The following is a 20037-nucleotide window of genomic DNA, read 5'->3' as shown; positions in this document are numbered from 1 at the left end:
ATAGTCTTAGGGTTCATAAATGACATTGACACTGTGAAGTAAAATAAAATTAACTTAAATAATTTCCACAAGGGCTATGAATGTTGGGAAACTCCAAATTACTTGAAAGCAAGTAGAGGAAAGCAACAACTTTGACATCCTAGAGAATGGTCCTAATGATGAGATTTATGAGCACTCAATTGGAGGAGAAAATCTAATAATGAAAAGAAGTATGCACCTTCCAACATTAGCAATCACATGTTTTGTATATCTATATCTTGTATGTTCTGTGTATCCCGCACAAGAAATCAAATTTGAAGTTGAGTTTTCTTAAGATACATTTTTATTTTAAAAATCGTAGTCATCCAAATCCATGCACAAACTACACATGCCACACCTCTCGCCTGCATGATGGGAAAAAAACCTAATTCTCCACCTAGTGTTTTTGCAGTCCTTGCAGGAACTAGCAGTAGCCTTTTTCTTTTGGCATTGGACTGTCCGCCATAGCCCCTAGAATGGTTAGCTCTAGGAAACACAAGAACGTAAAACTCTAGGTGGCTTCTTTATTGTTAATAAACCTAGGTGTGGTCGTGGAGCCAACGTCTAGATTATTTATTATTATTGTTAGAATAATTATTATTATATGTTGATCTTGAGTAAATTCAAATCCGAGAGGCTCGCAATTTACCCATGTGTTGTAGACTCTTACCTATTTTAAAAATATTTTCAATCAAATTTTATTTTATCAATTTTTATTCTTCTTAATTTTAGATTGTAATAAATTATAGAATGTGATATAAAAGATAGACTACAATAATTATATAACTGGATTTTGTTCTCACATATAATTAATATTAACTAAGATTTCTCATTTTCTCTAACCATCTACTTATCTTATCGTTTAAATTAAGAAATATATATATATATTGATATATATATAGAACAAGAAGCAAATACCTTTTTGGTTTTTTTGGTGTACAACGCTCTTGTTGCGCGGTCCCATGAACACCATGTTATGCCGCAAGTTGTTTTTCATCACATCTCATCTGCGCAATCTTTACTCAACCACTGTCACTACCCATGATGCTCATACGCAGAACCTCTTTTACCACTTTGCCTCCACCAGATTCAACATTTCTGCCACGGACATCACTCGTATCTTTAAATGGGCTCCCCACTTGCAGAGGCTTCAAACCCTCGACAAGGTCGAACAGTTTACTGATATGCTGAACAGATACGGCTGCTCTCAAGTCCAAATTGCCAAGATGATGATTAAACAACCGTCGACAATTACCACAAGTGTAGAAAGAATATTGGAACCCAAAATCAAACTGCTGGAAGATTTCGGCTTTCAAGGTGAAACACTGGTCAAGCTTCTGGTGAGTAATCCACGCATCTTGACCGCCAGTCTCGAGAACGACCTTCTTCCTAAGATGCAGTTTCTTAGGAATTTATTTCAGTCTCAGCAGTTTCTCATCAAATACCTTCTGAGATCCCCCTCCATCTTGGGTTATAACCTGGAGAAGACCCTGAAGCCCTCGGTTGCTTTCTGGGAAAGATGGGGTTTTCAGGGCACCGAGCTCCTCCAACTCATACGGATAGAACCGTCCATTCTGCTTTGCACTTCTCTAACGCCTGCCCAAGCTGATCTCATTCAGGAGATTGGCGCAGATAAAGAAAGCATGGCGTACATATATATTGTAAGTAAAGTGGCTAATAGCCGCGTGGAAACGCTTAAGGCCAAGATAAAACATTTCGAACTCTGCGGACTCTCAGCTGAAGAAACCTGGCAACTATGTCGTTCTTTCCCTCGAGTCCTTACTTACTCCAAGGTAAGAATCAGTGAAATGATGAACTTTGTGGTTGAAGACATGGAGCTCCCTGCAAACTATATAGTGAAGCACTTCCACTTGTTGAGTTTGAATATTGAAAAGATTATGAAGCCCAGGTTTCTCGTGTGGCAGAAAATCAAATCCATCAATGGCCCTGGCCTTTCTCTTTACACGGTATTGAGGATGACAGAGGCAAGATTTATTACAAATATTATTAGACCGCATCCTGAATCGACAACACTGTGGAAAATTTATGAAAATGCCATCTCGAATGCTTCGAAGCACACAAATACCTCAATCGTATGTTAATTTGTATTTTTGGGAATGATAAAGTGAGAGTCAGGACTCAAAAACTGCAAGAAAAATATCAATCCAGCCTTTTGCAGAAGGTAGGCAGGTCCTCCTCGTCAATGCATTTTTACATTTTTGGAGGTACGAGATTCAGCAACAGGAGCTGCGCTCATGTTCCCCTGCCGTGCATTGTGTGTATAATTGCTCTTGAAGCAAGGTGTGCATAGTAGATACTGAACTTTCAAGTTAGCTAATTTCTTTCATTGCAGTCATTTTGTGTGATGTAATTGGTGACCATTTAATAGCCAGAAGTTTTATTGCATCTGAAAGGCATTTCAGAAAATCGCATCATTATGTTTGGAATGAGAATTAAGCTAGAGCAAGGATTGAACAATTGAACATATTTTTCAGCAAACAAGTTTCCCACTGCCCAAATATGTATAGAAGCTGTAGCCAGCGGTTTGATGTTGTATCATTTCTAAAACCTGGGCCGGCTACACTTAAGATTCACAAATTATTCCGTCAAAGAAACTATGAAAATCAGTAAGCTAGACCTGTAGATTCTTCCATTTTCAGTGGAGGTTCATTGTCAGTTGGATAGCATCACAAACATTAGTAGTTGAAACACCGGGAGTCATATTTAGTAAATAGTTTTAAGCTTATATTCGCTGTTCCAGGTCATTGCAAGCTCTGACTAAGCAAATTTGCTTTACAAAATAAATTGGAATTTTTATGGGTTCCAATTTAGGATAACATCAATAATATATGAATCAGATTTGTAGATCCTTTCAGGATGCTGGATTAAGCTATGAACTCCTAAATTTTAATGGACTACTTGTTACGTTGCACCCAGGAGATGTTTAGTTGGAAAAATTGCCCACGAGTCAATGAATTTGTGGTCATTGATAGATCAAACAAATTGCTCTGGGTTTAAAGAAGTTGACACTACAAAAATTGAATGCTGTTAATGAAAAAATTATACTGTAACATGGAAACGTAGAAGACTATGCAGATTTCTATCAAACTCATTTAAGTTCACTTGGTCGATGTTGTTACATTCCAATTTTTGACCCAATTTAAAATGTTCATAGAGCCGTAGAGGTTTCACATGAAGTCAGTTGACAGTTAAAATTTGTTACAATCATGTGAAATGGTAAGATGGTTAATCATTATAATTTCATATAAAGATGAAATGCTAGTTAACCGTTATGATGATATTTTAAAGCTATCTTGGAAATTTGATTATTTATCATGAATTCATGAGAATTAAAAAGGCAGTTAGCCGTTATGATTGTTTATGATTAATAATTTGTTATGGTAATATGATTTAATTGTGGAATATTTTCTTGTAGGGAGCACGTCAAGGGGGTGGAAGCCTTGTCAGAAAAGAATTAGGCACAGGGGCACAACTATCACTGGGCAATTAGGTGTGAATATTGAATCACCATGGCTAAGGGTAAATGACTAGGCAAACAAGAGTGTATGTTGGACAATACCATGAGCTACTTGAACAACATATAAAACATTTAAATATTTAAACATAATCAAAATTCTTTTGATGATTTATGTTGGTATTCTCATCATTTCATCATATATATATATATATATATATAAATTATTCTTTTAATAAGGAGTCCTCCAAATTCTTACTTTTATAATTAAATATATGTATAAAATTATAAATTATTCTTTTAATAAGGAGTCCTCCAAATTCTTTCTTTTATAATTAAATATATATATAAAATTATAAATTATTCTTTTAATAAGGAGTCCTCCAAATTCTTTCTTTTATAATTAAAAGTCTCTATTGGAGACGATGAGTACACTTGGCATTTTCCTTCTCTTGAATTGGTGAACCAAGAAGTTGATAGTCTTCTTGTAATTGCTATCAAGAGCTGCAACTTCTATTGAGCCTTCCATATTGTTTTGATTTTATTTTTAAGCTTCAGAGTATGTCTGGTAGCCATGATCGATATTGTGGTTCTTCCCCATTCCTTCTTCTCTATTTTTCTTTTCCTTATTTTTACGATTGATATTGAAGAGAATCTGAGCTACTGTTCTTGCCATTGAATGGTCTTTGAATCTAAAATCCGCATTTGAAAATCAGACTTTTAGGAGCCGGCCATTCGGAGTTAAGCAAAGATCCATTCTTTCATTGATCAGGTTATGTGATTAGTTTTCCTAATCTTATTTTGGTATATGTACTACAAAAGTATGGATGCAAGAACAGTTTCAAGGATTTTCAAATAACAATGCTTGGCTGTGATGTAAATTAAGTCTATCAAATAGCACATTTGATCAAGCACACCAAGTTATCTCACCATGTTAAGTCTGAACCATATACACATGTCATGCTATGATTTCCTCTTTGTTTTAATTGGTCTTTCAGATTAGAGTTATAGTCCTTTGAAGTTTTCTTAAGTGAAGTTCTTGAGTCTTAAGGACTGTATTGTGCCAGTACTGAAATATTATTTCCATCAGCTGAGTTTCAGCAAATGAATTGATATCCTCTATGATTAGACACCCAAGACTCACCTGACTGGTTGGCCAAGAAAGAGGGTGAAGAGGTGGAAAGAAAGTTTTGCAAGAACAAGAAAACGGAATCAGATCTGATATGGTAATTTTATTACTTTTAAAGAACTATTCAATAGCTCATGCATGTCCATCCAATTACCTTTTTGTCAAGTCCAGTGGTGGTGATTGGGTATTAGAAACCCATCCAAAAACCTTGGCCAAGGTCATTAAAGGCATGCTTGCCTTTAAAGATCACATGATCTCGGTGATGCTAGTTAATCAGACACGCCTGTCTATTACTGAGTGGACATTCTAAACACCGGTATTGCTTAGATGGCTGGACTAATAGTGACCCAAGCCTAGCGCCGGGGTAGGGAGGGCCTTTCTTATCAAAAGATTGTGTGGGGATTGATATGGTCCGCAGTTGGGAGGTTAAGCCTAAGCTAATGCTTCTCCTCTTATCCGAAAGCCGAGGTTTGCACAACCATTACAAGACTCTCAGTTAGATTTTTGTATGTTCTTCTACCATCCTTTAATATGCATTTATTTTATCTTGTGAATATCGAATATCATAGAATCAATCTTAATGATTTAAGTTCTTTTTGTAATTATGATGGAAATCAGTTATTTCAGTTAGTTGTTGCCTCAATTGAATGTTAATTCAGTTAATTTCACATGAAATGGAATTCAAATTGTTCACTTCGGTAAATTAGTTGAAGTATTGTTTTCATATCTGTTTATAATTCGGAATACAGCCTTACCTTTTTAGTTAAAGAAAATTCATTTGTTACAGTTGTCATGCTCCTGGTTTGCAGCTTTAATAGATGAAATTCAGGTGCCAAATGTAATGCCTCCCCTTCCTGTTTGTCTTAGAACTTGTCTAAAATCACATCGCTATAAATTAGGGTCACTGATTATTGGAGATACAGAATACATATATAATACAGAACTCTTTATCTGCATTGATTCTTAAGGTCACCTTAGTAGTGGAAAGATGACGGGTCATCTTCTAGGCATGCCACCTCATGGTATATGACTGAGGAATCCCATGTGGGAAAAGGGGTACAAAGAGTAATGCCTTTGGGTTTAGAAAGTATGGACTTATAGGGCACTCTTTTGTGAATGTGGAAATGAGGAATTACAAGTAAGGGAATGGTGATGGGGTCATCTTCTAGGCAAGCCACCTCATGGTATATGACTGGGGAGTCCCATGGGACTGAAGGGGTATAAAGGGCACTGCCTTTGGGCTTAGAGAGGATGTACTTTCAAAGACCCTATTGTAGATACTTGTCAAGCTTTCTGTTATGGCAAGAAAGTGCTACTTGTCAAGCTTTCTGTTATGGCAAGAAAGTGCTTTAGGAATGTTCAATCATGGGAAGTAGGATAGAAGTGGCACGATTGAGGGAATGGTTGTAGGACACCTTAGTAAGTTCTCCACCTCATATGAATAGCATGAGCCACATGAGGCCAAGAGGGATGTATCCAGTCTTGGGCCTAGGGTAGAGAATCTCTAGGGAACCCTATCAGTCACCTTATCTTTGCTCTTCCATGGTCAAGTCTTTTTTAAATTTATTCAAGCAATCTAGTGATTAGATCTAAACTTCTAATATGTGCTTATATATAACTAAAGAGATCTATTATATGAATTATGATTATATATTATTCCGACTTGTTTGCAGGGTCTGAATCAATTAAAATTGTAGGATATAGCTTCAAATAAAAATTGTAAGGTAGGGCCACTTTTGGGTATTTATAATTTAGGAACATTACACAATGCTACGTTGGACTTTAATTAATTAAATGAAATAGTTAAACTTTATTAAATGCCAATATCAAACCAACGACTTATCCTGCGGACTATTTAGAAATAAAAGGAGCGTGAAATACCTCTGGAAGGAATATAATCCCATTATTACACCTTCCTAAGCATCAGTTATATTCAGAGGTTAGTCTATTACAGTGGTCCCTGTAGGTTAACGTGGTGATTAAGGGGCCCTTTGAAGGTGGTTCGGGATTATTCATTTGACCCCTTGAGTGTCTATTTTAGTAATCCCTTAATGCATCAATTTAATTGTGAACAACCATATAAATCCAGTCTTTAGAGAAGGTATCCAAGCCAACCTCATCAAGGTGTTGACTGGGAGTATTTTTTAGTACTGGAGGCACGATACTCAACAATAGAAGCTACATTTATATTCCATGCGTTTCCATCTAATTGTTATTCATAGGAGTTACTAGATTTATGGGTGACCTAGTTTCTCTCTCTGCAGCCGTGCAGTGTGCCGTAATTGGTGACCATTTAACAACAAGAAGTTTTATTGTATCTGAAAGGCATTGTAGAAAGTCACACCATTGTGTTTGGACTGTGAGTTATCTTACAGGAAGGACTAAATTAAGATTAGAATATTGCACAACATCATATAAACAACAAAAGTCTCATAGACTTGAATTCTATTTAAAACATAAATTTGAAATAGGATAAAATATTTATTTTTCAATCTTCAAGGTCATTCTTCAAAATTAAGATAATAATATGAAATTTAACAACTAATTGTAATCATTGAATGCATTTTCTAAATCGTCAATATCCTCATTATTATTGATAGTAGATGATAGAGGAACATTAGATGAATCACAAGCAATGCTAGTTGAGTTGCCACTTGCATTAAAAGTGTACTGTATTTCAGATTTCTCAAGTGCAATATGCTGGGAAGTGGAAGCACCCAAGATCGCATGCTTTGGTTCTATATCCTACAATTTTGTTCCCCATTATATATAATCATGTTGTTTGTGAAATGAGGCGCAAGTTGCACTGCACATATATTAAATTCAGTCTTTTTAATTGCAATGTACTATGCTTTATTGAGTGGCTGAAAGATGCCGTGCTCCAATTTTGCTAAGAGGTGAGGTGGATGAATTAGCAACCTATGAAAGTGTAGTAAAGAGATAGAGATGTGCATTATAAAAATGGTAAAATTATAAATAAAACTTAGCATATATGCCCCAATTTCTCTCAAATGTTAATGCGGACAATCCTTAGATCCTTCAAATTATAAACACATCCTCTGTATAACAGAGGAAAAATTAGAATAGAGACAAACAAGAATCATAGACTGAGTACTCCAGAAAGTCTCTTTACAATATTCATTATTTAGTAATAGAAAATTGCATCTTCAAAAACTGACTTCTTATAATCTTAGTTACCGGATTCGCCTGGAAAAGGCCGGATTCGGGCTCGGGTCCGATTCGGATCCGGATCCACGTATGGATCTGTGAGAATCCACGCGTGGATCCGCATGAATCCGCGGCAATGACAGGAGGAGTATGCAAAAACGTGGGCCCATTATCATTTTTTAATATTTTTTTTTTGCCCTAAAGGCCCTAAACCCTAAAAACGACCCTCTAAATCACAATGCAAGTTCATTTGCTCTCTATTTTGCTCTCTATTTTGCTCTCTCATACTTGCTAGTTTGAAGTGAAGTGCTTGGATTCGAAGGAGATCGGTTGTGGAGCTTCAAATACCTTGCAAGAAGTGTTTAAGGTATGCATTTCAACCATATTTTTGAATTCTTTCATAGATTATTGATTTATTTTTAGTTTTCCAAATTTTCAAGTTTTTGTGCAAGTGTGAAGCATGGTTTTCTTTCACTTTTTCTAGATTGCAAGAATAGAACAATGAGTAGTCAAGGCTCAGTGGGTGGGGGTGGGGCTGCATCACCAAGCTTCAAAATTGATAAGGGGTCTCCTTTATGGAGACACACAACAAGAGTTGCACAATGTCCTGGGGGTGGGGCATACATATGGAAATGTAATTTTTGCAACATACAACATAGAAGCTCCTATTCTCGAGTGAAACTACATTTTTTGGGCCCTGCGGGTGAAGGAATTCACATGTGTCAAGGTAGTGATAAGAAGGGATTACCAGCTGCACAAATAGCAGCATTAGCAAAAGAGCAAGATGATGCTGATAGAGCAGTTGCAAAAGCAAAACGTGGTGCTTCCCAAAAAACAAATATACCAACACCATCATTTGATCAAACAAACACAAGAACACATCCTTTTTTGCCTATGCCAACTACAAATGATGAAGATGAAGACCCATCTCCACTCACCCGCAAGAGAGGCCCGCTAGATAGGGCATTCCAAATTGAAAAGAGAGACATTGCTGATCACAAAATTGGACGTTGTTTAATTGCAAATGGTGTTTCATTTAATTTTGCTAGATCACCTTATTTTAGGGAGATGGTGGAAGCAATAAATGATGCACTCCATGGTTACAAACCGCATGGTTATGAGAAGTTGCGCACTACCATATTACATGATGAGAGGAAAAATGTAGAGGCTCAACTTCAACCAATAAGAGATTTTTGGGTTCAATCGGGTGTGTCTATTATTTCGGATGGTTGGAAAGATTGTAGAAACCGTCCATTGATCAATGTTATTGTTGTATGCCCTAAGGGGGCAATGTTCTTGAAGGCAGTTGATTGTGAAGGGCAAGTGAAAGATGCAGAATTTATTTCACGCATTCTCATTGATGCCATAGAGTCAGTGGGTCCTGATAATGTTGTTCAAGTGGTCACGGACAATGCAAAAGTTTGCAGGGCTGCAGGGATAATTGTAGAGTCTAGATATGATCATATCTTTTGGACACCACGCACCGTCCACTCTCTCAATTTAGTGATGAAAGCAATTGGCACCGAAATAGATTGGGTGAAAAGGATATATGAGGAAGCTGAAGAGATTCAAATGTTTGTGACAAATCACCACATGTCACAAGCAATTTTTAGGAGTTTCTCGGACTTGAAGTTATTGAAGGTAAATTTTTATATATAATATATAATTGAATATTATTGGATTCCACAATTATTAATTTTTGTTGTTGTTTACATTAACATGTTTTAATTTTTAAATGTTTTACTAACTTGAGTTTAACATGTTCTTAGGTTGCTGAAACCCGCTTTGCCTCTCACACAATCGTCTTGAGATGACTTGTGAAGGTAAAAGAAGCATTGAAGCATATGGTCATTAGCCCCCAATGGGGCATTTGGAAGAATTCCAATACAGCAAGGGCTTTAAATGTGAGAAGAATGATACTAGATGAGGATTGGTGGGGTCTTGTGAGTTATGTGTTGGAAATCACCGATCCAATAATGGCAATGCTTCGCTTTGCAGATAGTGATGAGCCATGCCTTGGGGATATTTATGATTCCATGGATAGTATGCTGAAAAAAATTAAAATGGTAAGTTTTACGCTCTTTTACAACAATTTTTTATTTGAGAGATATCTAGATTCTAAAGTTTAAATTGACATATTCACTAATTATAATTATTATTCATATTTCATATCTTAGGTCATACAGAGGAGGGAGAATGATCCCGAGGACACCCTTTACAAGAAGGTGGAAAAAATTGTTCATCATCGATGGAACAAGATGACCACACCTTTGCACTTCCTTGCATATGCTCTATCCCCGAGGTACTGTAGTTCTTATCAAATGTTTGTGCTTATTTTATCCAATGTTTGTGCTATTGATATTTGATAGTGTTCAATTGTCTTTTGTTATCCCCAGGTACTATAGTGCAGATGTACTTCGCCTTCCAGGTAGAGTGCCACCATTTAGAGATGCAGAGGTTGCAGATGGGTATAAGAGGGCACTAGCTAAGATATTCCAAGATCCAGAGATTGGGGCAATTGTGAGGAGTGAATTTGCTGCTTTCAACTCAGGTGAGGATTTCGACCCTATTGCCATAGCAGACCAAAGTAGGATGGGTGCCATCAAATGGTGGTACCTTCATGGGCAAGCCTTCACGTACCTCCAACCTCTTGCCATAAAGGTCCTATCCCAAGTAAGTTTGTAAAATTAAGCTTAAGGTTAACATTCTCAATTCCTTGAATTTATTATTTAATTTATTTATCTTGATTGTTGTATTGATAATTTTTAATTTCTCTTTAGGTTGCTAGCTCTTCTGCCGCTGAGCGGAATTGGAGTACTTACTCCTTTATCCACTCAATCAAACGCAACCGGTTGGCTCCAAAAAAATCAGAAGACCTTGTGTTCATTCACAACAATTTGCGCTTGTTGTCACGGAAGGATCCTAAGTACAAGAAGGGGTCCGAAAAGCTTTGGGATGTAGCACCCGAGACTCCTGATTTAGATATGACCATCCGAGATCTTGCTAGATCCACTTTGATTGATGCGGATGATGAGGAGGAGGATTATGAGTTAACAATCCCCTCTACTACTAGTGGTTTGGGTTCCTCTACTAATATAGATGCAACACTTGCAGCTCACCAGTACCCCTCTGATGCGGATTTTCTTGAAAATCCATTTGATGATTAAATAAAAAACTTTAGTGTTGACTCTTGACTCTATTATGAGTAAATCATGTTATAAACTTTAAGTTTAATGATCTATATTTTGAATGTTACAAGCTTTCACTTTCAGTAATTCAATGTGAATGTGTTGATTTTCTTTATAATCGTGAAAATAGATTAATTATCAATGTCATTGATCAAGTATACTAGATTCATACTATGAAATGATTTAGTTTTAGAATTATGTATATTTCTCTTATTTTTTAGTATATATAATGCACACACACACACACACACACACATATATATATGCACGAATCCTCCACGAATCATAATTGGGAAAAAAAAAAAATCCCGAATCCACGGATCCGATTCACGTGCCCGAATCGGATTCGTGTCACGAATCGGCAACTAAGCTTATAATTCCAGCTCCCTTTTTTGTTTAACCACAAACCCCTAGATTACTTTCTTACCAAAACTATTCTGCTAAATTATCTCCTGCGGAAATACAAAATCTAAGAAACAGCAGTTCAAAGCAGAAAGAAGCAGCTTTTAATTAGCTCCTTGGCAGACTACTCTGCAACAACAGTTAAGAGACTTGCATCATCCTCCCCATTTTTTAGAATTTCTGAACTTCCTGGTTCAAAGTCATATAAGGGAGTTGCCTTGTCATATTTTTTAATTTGGGAGATCATTCCACTTACCAAAGTGTAATTTGTATGCCTAGGACCATGTAGTAGTTGATTTAGAATCCAACAATTGTTTGATCCGCTGACGCTCCCTCTTCTTGTTGAGTATGTGTTTTGTCCAGTCATTGCTTTCCTTGCTGCATTGTTCTTCGTTTAATTGATCTTCATTTGTTTCTATGAAGTATGGGTGAAGGTCAACAACATTAAAAATAGGGCTGATTTTTTAGTCTTCTGGAAGATCAAGCACATAAGCATTGCCATTTATCACGTTCGGAATTCTGCATGGACGAATTTTGTTCGGTTTTAGTTTTGTATAGGCACCTTGAGGATACCTCTCTTTGCGCAAATGTGCCGTGCATATCAGCAGTTTTTCTATAACATTCATTCATGGTCTGTAATTTGTGTTTAGCTCTTGATCTATCTCACGAATGTTTTCTAAAAAACTTGTAGTATCCTGGCTGATTTGTCGGTTTGTAGGCAGATCCATTAAATCCACAGTTCTTATAGGATTTATGCCATACAATATTTGAAAGACAAAATTCCTCGTAGATTTGTTAATGGTAAAGTTATAGTTGAATTCAGCTTGAGATAGAACCAAATACCATAGGGTTGTCACCAACTAAGCACCTAAATAGATTTCTCAAGCTCCCATTTGTTACCTCAGTTTGACCATCAATTTGGGGGTTGTATGCTGAACTGTATTGCAACCTGATGTCCAACGGCTTTGACAACGTTATCTGAATTTGTCTTAAGAACTCTGTCCCTATCATTAGTTGTGATTTTTGGAATACCAACTAACTGTAGTATATCCTTAAATAACAAACAGAATATATGACTTGCATCATTGGTCTTCTTATGAGGTACAAAGTGGGCCATTTTAGAAAATATGATCAACCTCTACAAACACCGAGTCACATTCTCTCTGGGTTCTATCACTCCCAATACAAAATCCATAGAAATATCAGTCTGTGGTTTTTTTTGGTATTGGTAGAGGCATGTAGAGCCCGGTATTGTTTGTTGGCCAACTCTTGCAATTTGGCACTCCTTGCAATTTTCAGCAAACTTAGTAACACCTCTTCTCATATTTGGCCAGATTTTTTTTTTCGCTGATTCAAAGGTTTTATTCTATCCAAAAAGTGTCCGCCTAGTCTGCTTGATTGCATCTCCTTTACTAGTTTTTCTCGTTTTGATACAAAGAAAATATAAATCTGAGATCCCTTAAACAAAAACCCAGCTGCTAACAAATAGTCTTCACAAGAATGCATACCCTTCTAGTCTTGACTACTTAGAACCGCATAAATTTATCCAAGCTAGGGATCTGTTGAATAATCATATTTCATGTCATCAATACAAGTGCATTCCTCATTACAACTGATAAATGATGCCTTCTACCTAGAGCATCAGTCACTACATTAAATTTACCGCTCCCATGCTGCACAACAAAGGTATAAACCTACAAAAAAAAAGCCTACTTTGCATGTTTGTGGGACAGCTTGCCCTTAGGATAAATGTACTTCAAAGTGTCATTGTCAGTCATCAAAATGAATTCCCAATGTAGAAGATAGCGCTTGCGATATTTTAATGCTTGAACAACATCATGGTATTCTTTATCATAAGTAGTATACTTCTTTTTGGCATAATTTCATATTTTCACTGAAACAACATCATAGTATTCTTTATCATAAGTAGTATACCTCTTTTTGGCATAATTTCATTTTTTCACTGAAAAATGCCACAGGTTTACCTTGTTGACTTAACACTTCACCAATTGTTGCTCCTAAAGCATGACACTCAACTGTAAAAAGATATTCAGAATCTGGCAATGCAGGAATTGGAACCTTGATAATCTTCTTTATGAGCTGTTCAAAACTCAGGTGAGTTGCCTTGCTCCAACGAAAGGTCTTTTCTCTTGTGCAATCTACCATAGGTGCACTTATTCAATAGAAATTCATAATGGATCTATTATTAAAATTCACCATTCAAGGGAAGCTTCTTACCTCTTTATCTTAGTTTGAAACTTTCAGTAGTAGTCCTCTCAAGAAAGGCCTTAAATTTTTTAGGATCCATGCTCAATTTATCATATGAGATAACACTACCCAAGAAGATCAACTCATTCTTTGCAAAATGTACTATTTTCAGTGTTAATAAACAACCTTTTGCTCTGTGTATCAAGAACTACCCTCAAATTTTCTACATGTTCCTCCATATTTTTACTAAATGTTTAACTCAAGATATCATTGAAATAGACTATTACAAGTTTTTCATTTTTGTGTCCACATGAAGGTAGTGTGAGCATTTGACAATCCAAACAGCATCACTACCTTCACACACAGTCCATCCTTGGTTTTGAAGGTGGTCTTCCACTCATTTTCACCAATCTGAATCTGATGGTATCGGCTCGTGATGTAAATTTTGGACATTGCTAGGCAATCTAATAAGTCATCGTTCTTGGAAATTAATATTGGTATTTCATGGTGATTTTGCTAATGGCTCTAGAATACATAAATAATCTTGATTTCTCCCCCTTCTCGGGTAAGAGTAAAGCAATTGTGGCACATGGGCTCATGCTTTATAAATTCTTTTCTAACAATTCAGTAATCTGTTTTCTCATTTCCCCATTTTCCAGAGAAGTCATCTTGTAAGCAGCCTGGTTTGGAAGTATAGAACCTGGAATATAATCAATTTGGTGGCTGACGCCTCAAGGAGGTAAGCCAACTGGTAGACCAGCTGGCATCAAGTCAAACCATTTACTTAATATTTCCCACTTCTACTGGGACAGCTTGCCAATCAGATTTCTCTATACCTCGAGGGTATAATAGATAGAAAATCTCATTCTTATACTACTTGAAAAAAATTCTTCCAACTCATTGTAGACAATGTACTGCTATTCCAGTTTATCCTTCTTTAAGAGGTTTCAAAGTATGGAGTTCAACCCCATGTATCTCTTAATAATTTTAACCTGCCACGGTGAACTACTTGCCTTAATAATAAATAGCAAGCATTTATAGGTACAACTACACACAATACATGACCTTCATGGTGTCCAACATTAAAGGTAATTAAACAAGATTTATCAACCAGCACACTTTGATCTTTTGTCAACCAAGAGATCCTATATGGTTCAGAGTTTAGAATGCAAGAAAGTTTTATTTTTTGCACCTTTTCTGTTGGCATAGGCGCTCCATTCTTTCAATGACAAGTTTTGATACCTTGTCCAAGTATTCTATTTCACATCCTTGACAAATCTAAATAGAACCCCCAACGCTTGGAACCAGTTGTATTATATTAAGATACTTCCATAGAGGAGAATTCGAGTTTCTTTTGTATTTTAGTCCAGATTTGAAGTTTGAAATAGCTTCCATTGTGATTCCAATGGCAAGAAATTTCATTAAAAACACATTTGTAACAGGAAACCCGAAATGGGTTTCCAGCATTATTGCAAGCATTTCAGAAACGGAAACTAGTCTGGGGACATGGGGATGGCAGGAAATGTTTCCAAGCCATTTCTGATGACTGTCTGTCCCCACCAATTCTCAGCATTTCTTTTTAAAAACTCACTGAGACTTACAAAGGTTACCTGATAGAGCAACAATGGCTACCCATCCTAAATCTCCTTGTCTTACTCTTGTTCAACTTTTTTCTTATGTTCACTCCATGAGTCACCTTTTATTTTTTTGGAAAAACCTCAATGTGGTGCACCTTACCTCTCCCTACACACCTGTGTCTTGGTTCCCATAGCTGTTTACATTGAAAACATAATTGTTTTGTTTGTGACTCAGTTTTGGTTACATCATCCACGTTTGCTTTCTTAGACCACTGCTTTATAATAGTTTTTTAATCCTTTCTAGGTGGAAATGATGGGGGGATTGTTTTTAATTTTTTTGTGTGGAGAACTCCATATTCCTTTCCCTTTTATAGCATCTCGTCCCACACCCGTTTGTTCTTAACTTTTCCTTTATTCTTACTGTTTAATGGGCATGTGACTGTTGTTTAGACATATATGTTTGTTTTGGGCAGTGATTTGAACATATGAATTTGCTTTGAAGGCGTGCACAAAGTATGAACAAAATCTACTAACATTTACTATAATTTTAAATGAAGGAGCTGGAGATGAAAAATAATAGAACTGAAACATTCATATCCGATCCATTTGTTTGGGAGAAATATATTGCACAAGTCAGCAGTACATTCTGAAGTGATCATCATTACAATGCTGAAGAAATATATAGACAGTGTAAACTCAGTATTCTGGAAAAGCAACAAATATAATGAATAATACGCTTAGCTACAATCACAGGTCTCCTAATAAGATGCATTCATTAACTGGCCTAAAATTTGAAAATTTCCATGATCATGCATGGCACCGACATCTCCCATTTCAAATAATTGTACGATGTGAAAAGAAATGTAGTCAGAACAGACGTGAAAATTCATAGGGAAAAGAACTATGTGTAGGTCCCAATGGAGATTAATAGAATGTTTAAAGATTAATTTTTTCTAACATTGAAGCTGGTAAAGAAATTATTTGAGAGTTTGGGAAAATCTTTTCATTTCCAATCATATAATGAATTTTCCTTGTTCAAGTATGAAAATGAATCAATTTTATCAATACAGTTTATTAATCAATAGAAATAAAGTATTATTATTTATTATTTATTTTCAGAAAATATGTTTAAGTGATTTTTACTTATGTTTGTGTTATATTTAGATAATTTGTAAAATAATAAATTTAATAGATTATTTAGAGATTTTTTATTAAGATAATAGAATTATTTGATTAATTGTACAAATATAATTAATTATTTTTGGCTATTCATCCTAATGATGGATCGCATTGATGATAAAAATCTTGACACAACAATGAAATGTGGAAATTTGATCTCTTTAATTGATAATGAATATTTATCCATTAGTTATATTTAGTTATATTTAGAGTCTTAAAAATTAGATAATCAAAACTTCTATACTCTATAGATATATCCACTTAAGTTTTTAAGTTGTTTTAATTTTTTCGTTACAAATATGAAACTAGTGCTTGCAGTAGATGAGGTGCAATGGTGTAGTTGATGGTAATATGTGTAGGTTTTTGGTCCACAATAAAGCAATAGTCTTGAATTGTGAAAATTTGGTGTGAGAAGGGTACAAATATATTTAAATAAATGATTAAAATATATTTGATTAGTCCTTATAATAAATATGTATGCTAAGTAAGTAAACAAATATTCAAATAACCCAACATAAATAATAAATATTTATCAATAGATAAGTTACAAATAAAAAGATGATATAAACATTTATAATAACTATACAAATTATGAGCTAGTCACCTAGCCCCACATTGGCTATCGTGTCAAAAGACACGACCCCTTTAGTGGTACGGGTGCTATAAGAATGCAACCGGCTTGTGAAAATATGCATGGAGGTATAAGAAGTAATATCACAAATTGAAGAAAATAATAATATGATGACATGTAATCAATCACGGAAAAATAATAATAAGGCATTAATTATAATAAGGTCTATAAAGATTGAATAATTAAGTAGTCTTGTGAAAAAATTCGAAGTTTGATACAAACCAATTGTAATCTCTACTATCATTATAAAATGACTCGCATTATTCATATGCTAACATGCAAGGCAACTTCTATTCACAGTTCTATCACTTTCTAATTAATTAATAAATGAAACAAAACGTCAAATTTGGTGCTTTTTTCAGCTATTTAGCCACAGGTGAATACACAATATTCCTTAGAAATGTTCAACTGACAACATATGCTTTTGTACTATGTGCGATGAGAGGAACAATCAGACTTAGAGGGTCCTGTCATGACATTGGATCTATGTACACATATATAGTATATTAGCTATTTATAAGTGACTCACATCTACCTAACACCAAGGATTTCAGGAGATATAAGAAGGAAATAAATTACACTAGCACTTGCACTAGGAAAAGGTATATGTCGATAGGTTGTAGAAGTAAAAGCAATGTCCACTAAAGTATGACATCGTGAAAGTGTCACTTGTACCAATGCTTAACTTGAACAACAAAAAATGGAAATGAACTTGTATATTGTATAAAGAAAGAAAACACATTCTTTATCCATTCCATTGGGCTATTGAACTTTCAAAGTTTACGCATTGTAGTTTTACACATTCCACCATTAGTATCCATAAGAGAAAAAGTAGGGTATAGAATAAAAGATAGATGAGATGCATCAAATTGCGATGGTAAATAATGTTCAACATACATAGCACGAGCTAACATGTGAATCAATTAAATGACACATATATATGTGGGTCTATAAATCAAAGAAGATGCTAAATCTCAACACTTTGATTTTGAATTTGAAATTGCATAGATGCAAGTTAGCATTTAAATGCAAGGAATTATAGATGTCAACAAAGCTTATTTTGTTGCTGTTGAAATATGAAGTGCATAGTAGTAATAAAAAGTTATCATAATTTCAACACAATACCTTCTAACTAAATTGAAGTTAAATTGCAAGTTACTTTGAATGTTCACAAAAATGAATGAAGTTATTAAAGGTTCAATATTGCTAAAAGTTGTATTGAATTTAGGAGCATCCATTTTTTATTAATTTTAATTACATTGTTCAAAAAAAAAGTTTAGTAGATTCACAAAAATAAATTTAGCACCAAAATGTTTGGAACACGATAAGTCGTATGGTTTCTCCATCTTCACCACTGGATTGAATCTATAGAATATGTTAAGAAACATTAGAAACTGAAAAAATATATATAGGAAAAATAGGCATGAACCACAAAACTATCAAAGCGGATGTGAAGTAGATAGAAAATCCCTGAGCACCATGTGAGACCAACTATATGTGAGCCTCTTCTTTCTTTCTAAAAATGTTGTATGAACTTTTTTCCCTTTTTCATTAGCATTCAGAAAAGAAGGCACATTCAATGTGAAGGCATTGCATGGACTTGACTCTAAAGATCACTAAAAGTTGAATCCCTGCCTTTTAGTTCTACCTATATCAATGGTGGCCCTATCTAGGTTAAGACCTTGCAACTTGTGGGTAGTTAGTGGTAGTTGTGTGTGCTTACTACTGGTTATGAGCTCTATTGGAATACTTTGTGGATGTTGGTCATCCCATGGTGGGCCACAGTAGTTGTGGAATTCCACAATAACATATGCTAGTAATTAGTGGGGCTTAGAGTCGAGGGAAAATAATATCTTCAACCTTTCCAAGAGATCCATTGATAGGGCCAGCCTCTATCCCTGGATTCGCAGTAAGCATTACATGTTGAAACTTACATAACAATACTTGGAAAATTTGGACATTGGAATTAGTTGTTATAGATTGACATTGTGCATTGAGTGCAGTACAAAATACAATAGGTACATGTAATGCTTTTAGACATTTCCTTTTATGCAGAGCCACAAGTTCTTATTTGCCACGGTCTAAAATAAGCTGACATCAAAACTTGAAAAAAATAGTTATAATATTTGTAAGTAGGGAAGAATTCCTAATTTCAAGTTGAGTAACTTATTATAAATTATACGGTTAAAAAAACTAGGCCTTTTCACTCTTATTATTATTATCATCATCATCATTTATAATGCATTCTATATATGCGAATGAAAGAACATGATAGTGACCATAAACTCAACAGGGGCATTGTATAGAAACTCATTATATAAATGAATAGTTAGATTGTGCGATAACAAATTTAAACTTTGGTGTGAGTTGTCTACTAAATGTTAAGCACACCATTCACCATAGAGGTAGATGGTAGTTCCAATGACCAATATCAATTTATCAAAGCCTCATGGAAAATTTGCATAGGTCCTAATGAGTGGCAAGACAAATAGACACACGTCTCTATGCCATTTTTTTTGGAAAATGTAAGTTTGATATAAACATTACTGAACCAAAACAAACAACAATAGAAACACCAACTATCTTTTCTCAAAAGAATTTACTCTTTTATTTTTGTTTTCTAATCCTTTTTTTATTTCCACCCATCAATAATATTTTTTTACAAAACATGCTTCATCTAAAATTATCGAAATATGAGCATTAGATATTAAGCCTAAAAAAAAACTAAAGTTTGGTGAGAGTGGTAGAATGGAATATCTCTAAATGATGGTCAATCTTCACATTTATGGGTGTTGGGTTGGAAATTATCAAATGCCTACTGCAACTTTGGACATATTGAATCACAATGAAAGATGCACATCATTAAAATTTCAGATCAAAAGAATAGAATTTATGACCGCAAAATTAGAAGGACTAGTGAATATTCTAAAACGTAAACCAATGTTGGTGTTTAATTTGAATAGATACAACATAAATAAAAAAAAAGTTTAATAATAAAAGCGATATTCAAACTAGAAATGAGAATTCAAAGTTAAAAAAAAAGATAAATCATAAAAGTGATA

The 20037-nt window shown here is 34.9% G+C and overlaps 2 protein-coding genes across 2 annotated transcripts; both read left to right on the top strand.

Annotated features, from left to right (window-relative positions):
* The first annotated feature begins 940 nt into the window (after nucleotides 1-940).
* Nucleotides 941-2445, top strand: LOC149533584 (uncharacterized). The gene has a single exon (XM_089804713.1). The coding sequence runs from the start codon at nucleotides 981-983 to the stop codon at nucleotides 2118-2120; it is 1140 nt and encodes a 379-aa protein (XP_089660839.1). The 5' UTR covers nucleotides 941-980; the 3' UTR covers nucleotides 2121-2445.
* On the top strand, nucleotides 2223-11055 carry LOC149533583 (uncharacterized). The gene is made up of 5 exons (XM_089804714.1): nucleotides 2223-2319; nucleotides 9560-9856; nucleotides 9968-10092; nucleotides 10187-10463; nucleotides 10571-11055. The coding sequence occupies exons 2-5, from the start codon at nucleotides 9635-9637 to the stop codon at nucleotides 10955-10957; spliced, it is 1011 nt and encodes a 336-aa protein (XP_089660840.1). The 5' UTR covers nucleotides 2223-2319; nucleotides 9560-9634; the 3' UTR covers nucleotides 10958-11055.
* The last annotated feature ends 8982 nt before the right edge of the window (nucleotides 11056-20037 follow it).

This window comes from Cupressus sempervirens, chromosome 10 (assembly GCF_028749045.1).
Source record: "Cupressus sempervirens isolate cs-2001-9-10 chromosome 10, ASM2874904v1, whole genome shotgun sequence".
Taxonomy (NCBI): Eukaryota; Viridiplantae; Streptophyta; class Pinopsida; order Cupressales; family Cupressaceae; genus Cupressus; species Cupressus sempervirens.
This window is presented reverse-complemented; position numbering and strand designations above follow the sequence as displayed.

Bases quoted from the DNA above. Each gene is read 5' to 3' on its own strand.
- LOC149533583 (XM_089804714.1), top strand. From the start codon at position 9,635: ATGGTCATTAGCCCCCAATGGGGCATTTGGAAGAATTCCAATACAGCA. The intron at 9,857-9,967 runs GTAAGTTTTACG...TTCATATCTTAG, and splicing joins TGCTGAAAAAAATTAAAATG to GTCATACAGAGGAGGGAGAA. The intron at 10,464-10,570 runs GTAAGTTTGTAA...ATTTCTCTTTAG, and splicing joins CCATAAAGGTCCTATCCCAA to GTTGCTAGCTCTTCTGCCGC.
- LOC149533584 (XM_089804713.1), top strand. From the start codon at position 981: ATGAACACCATGTTATGCCGCAAGTTGTTTTTCATCACATCTCATCTG.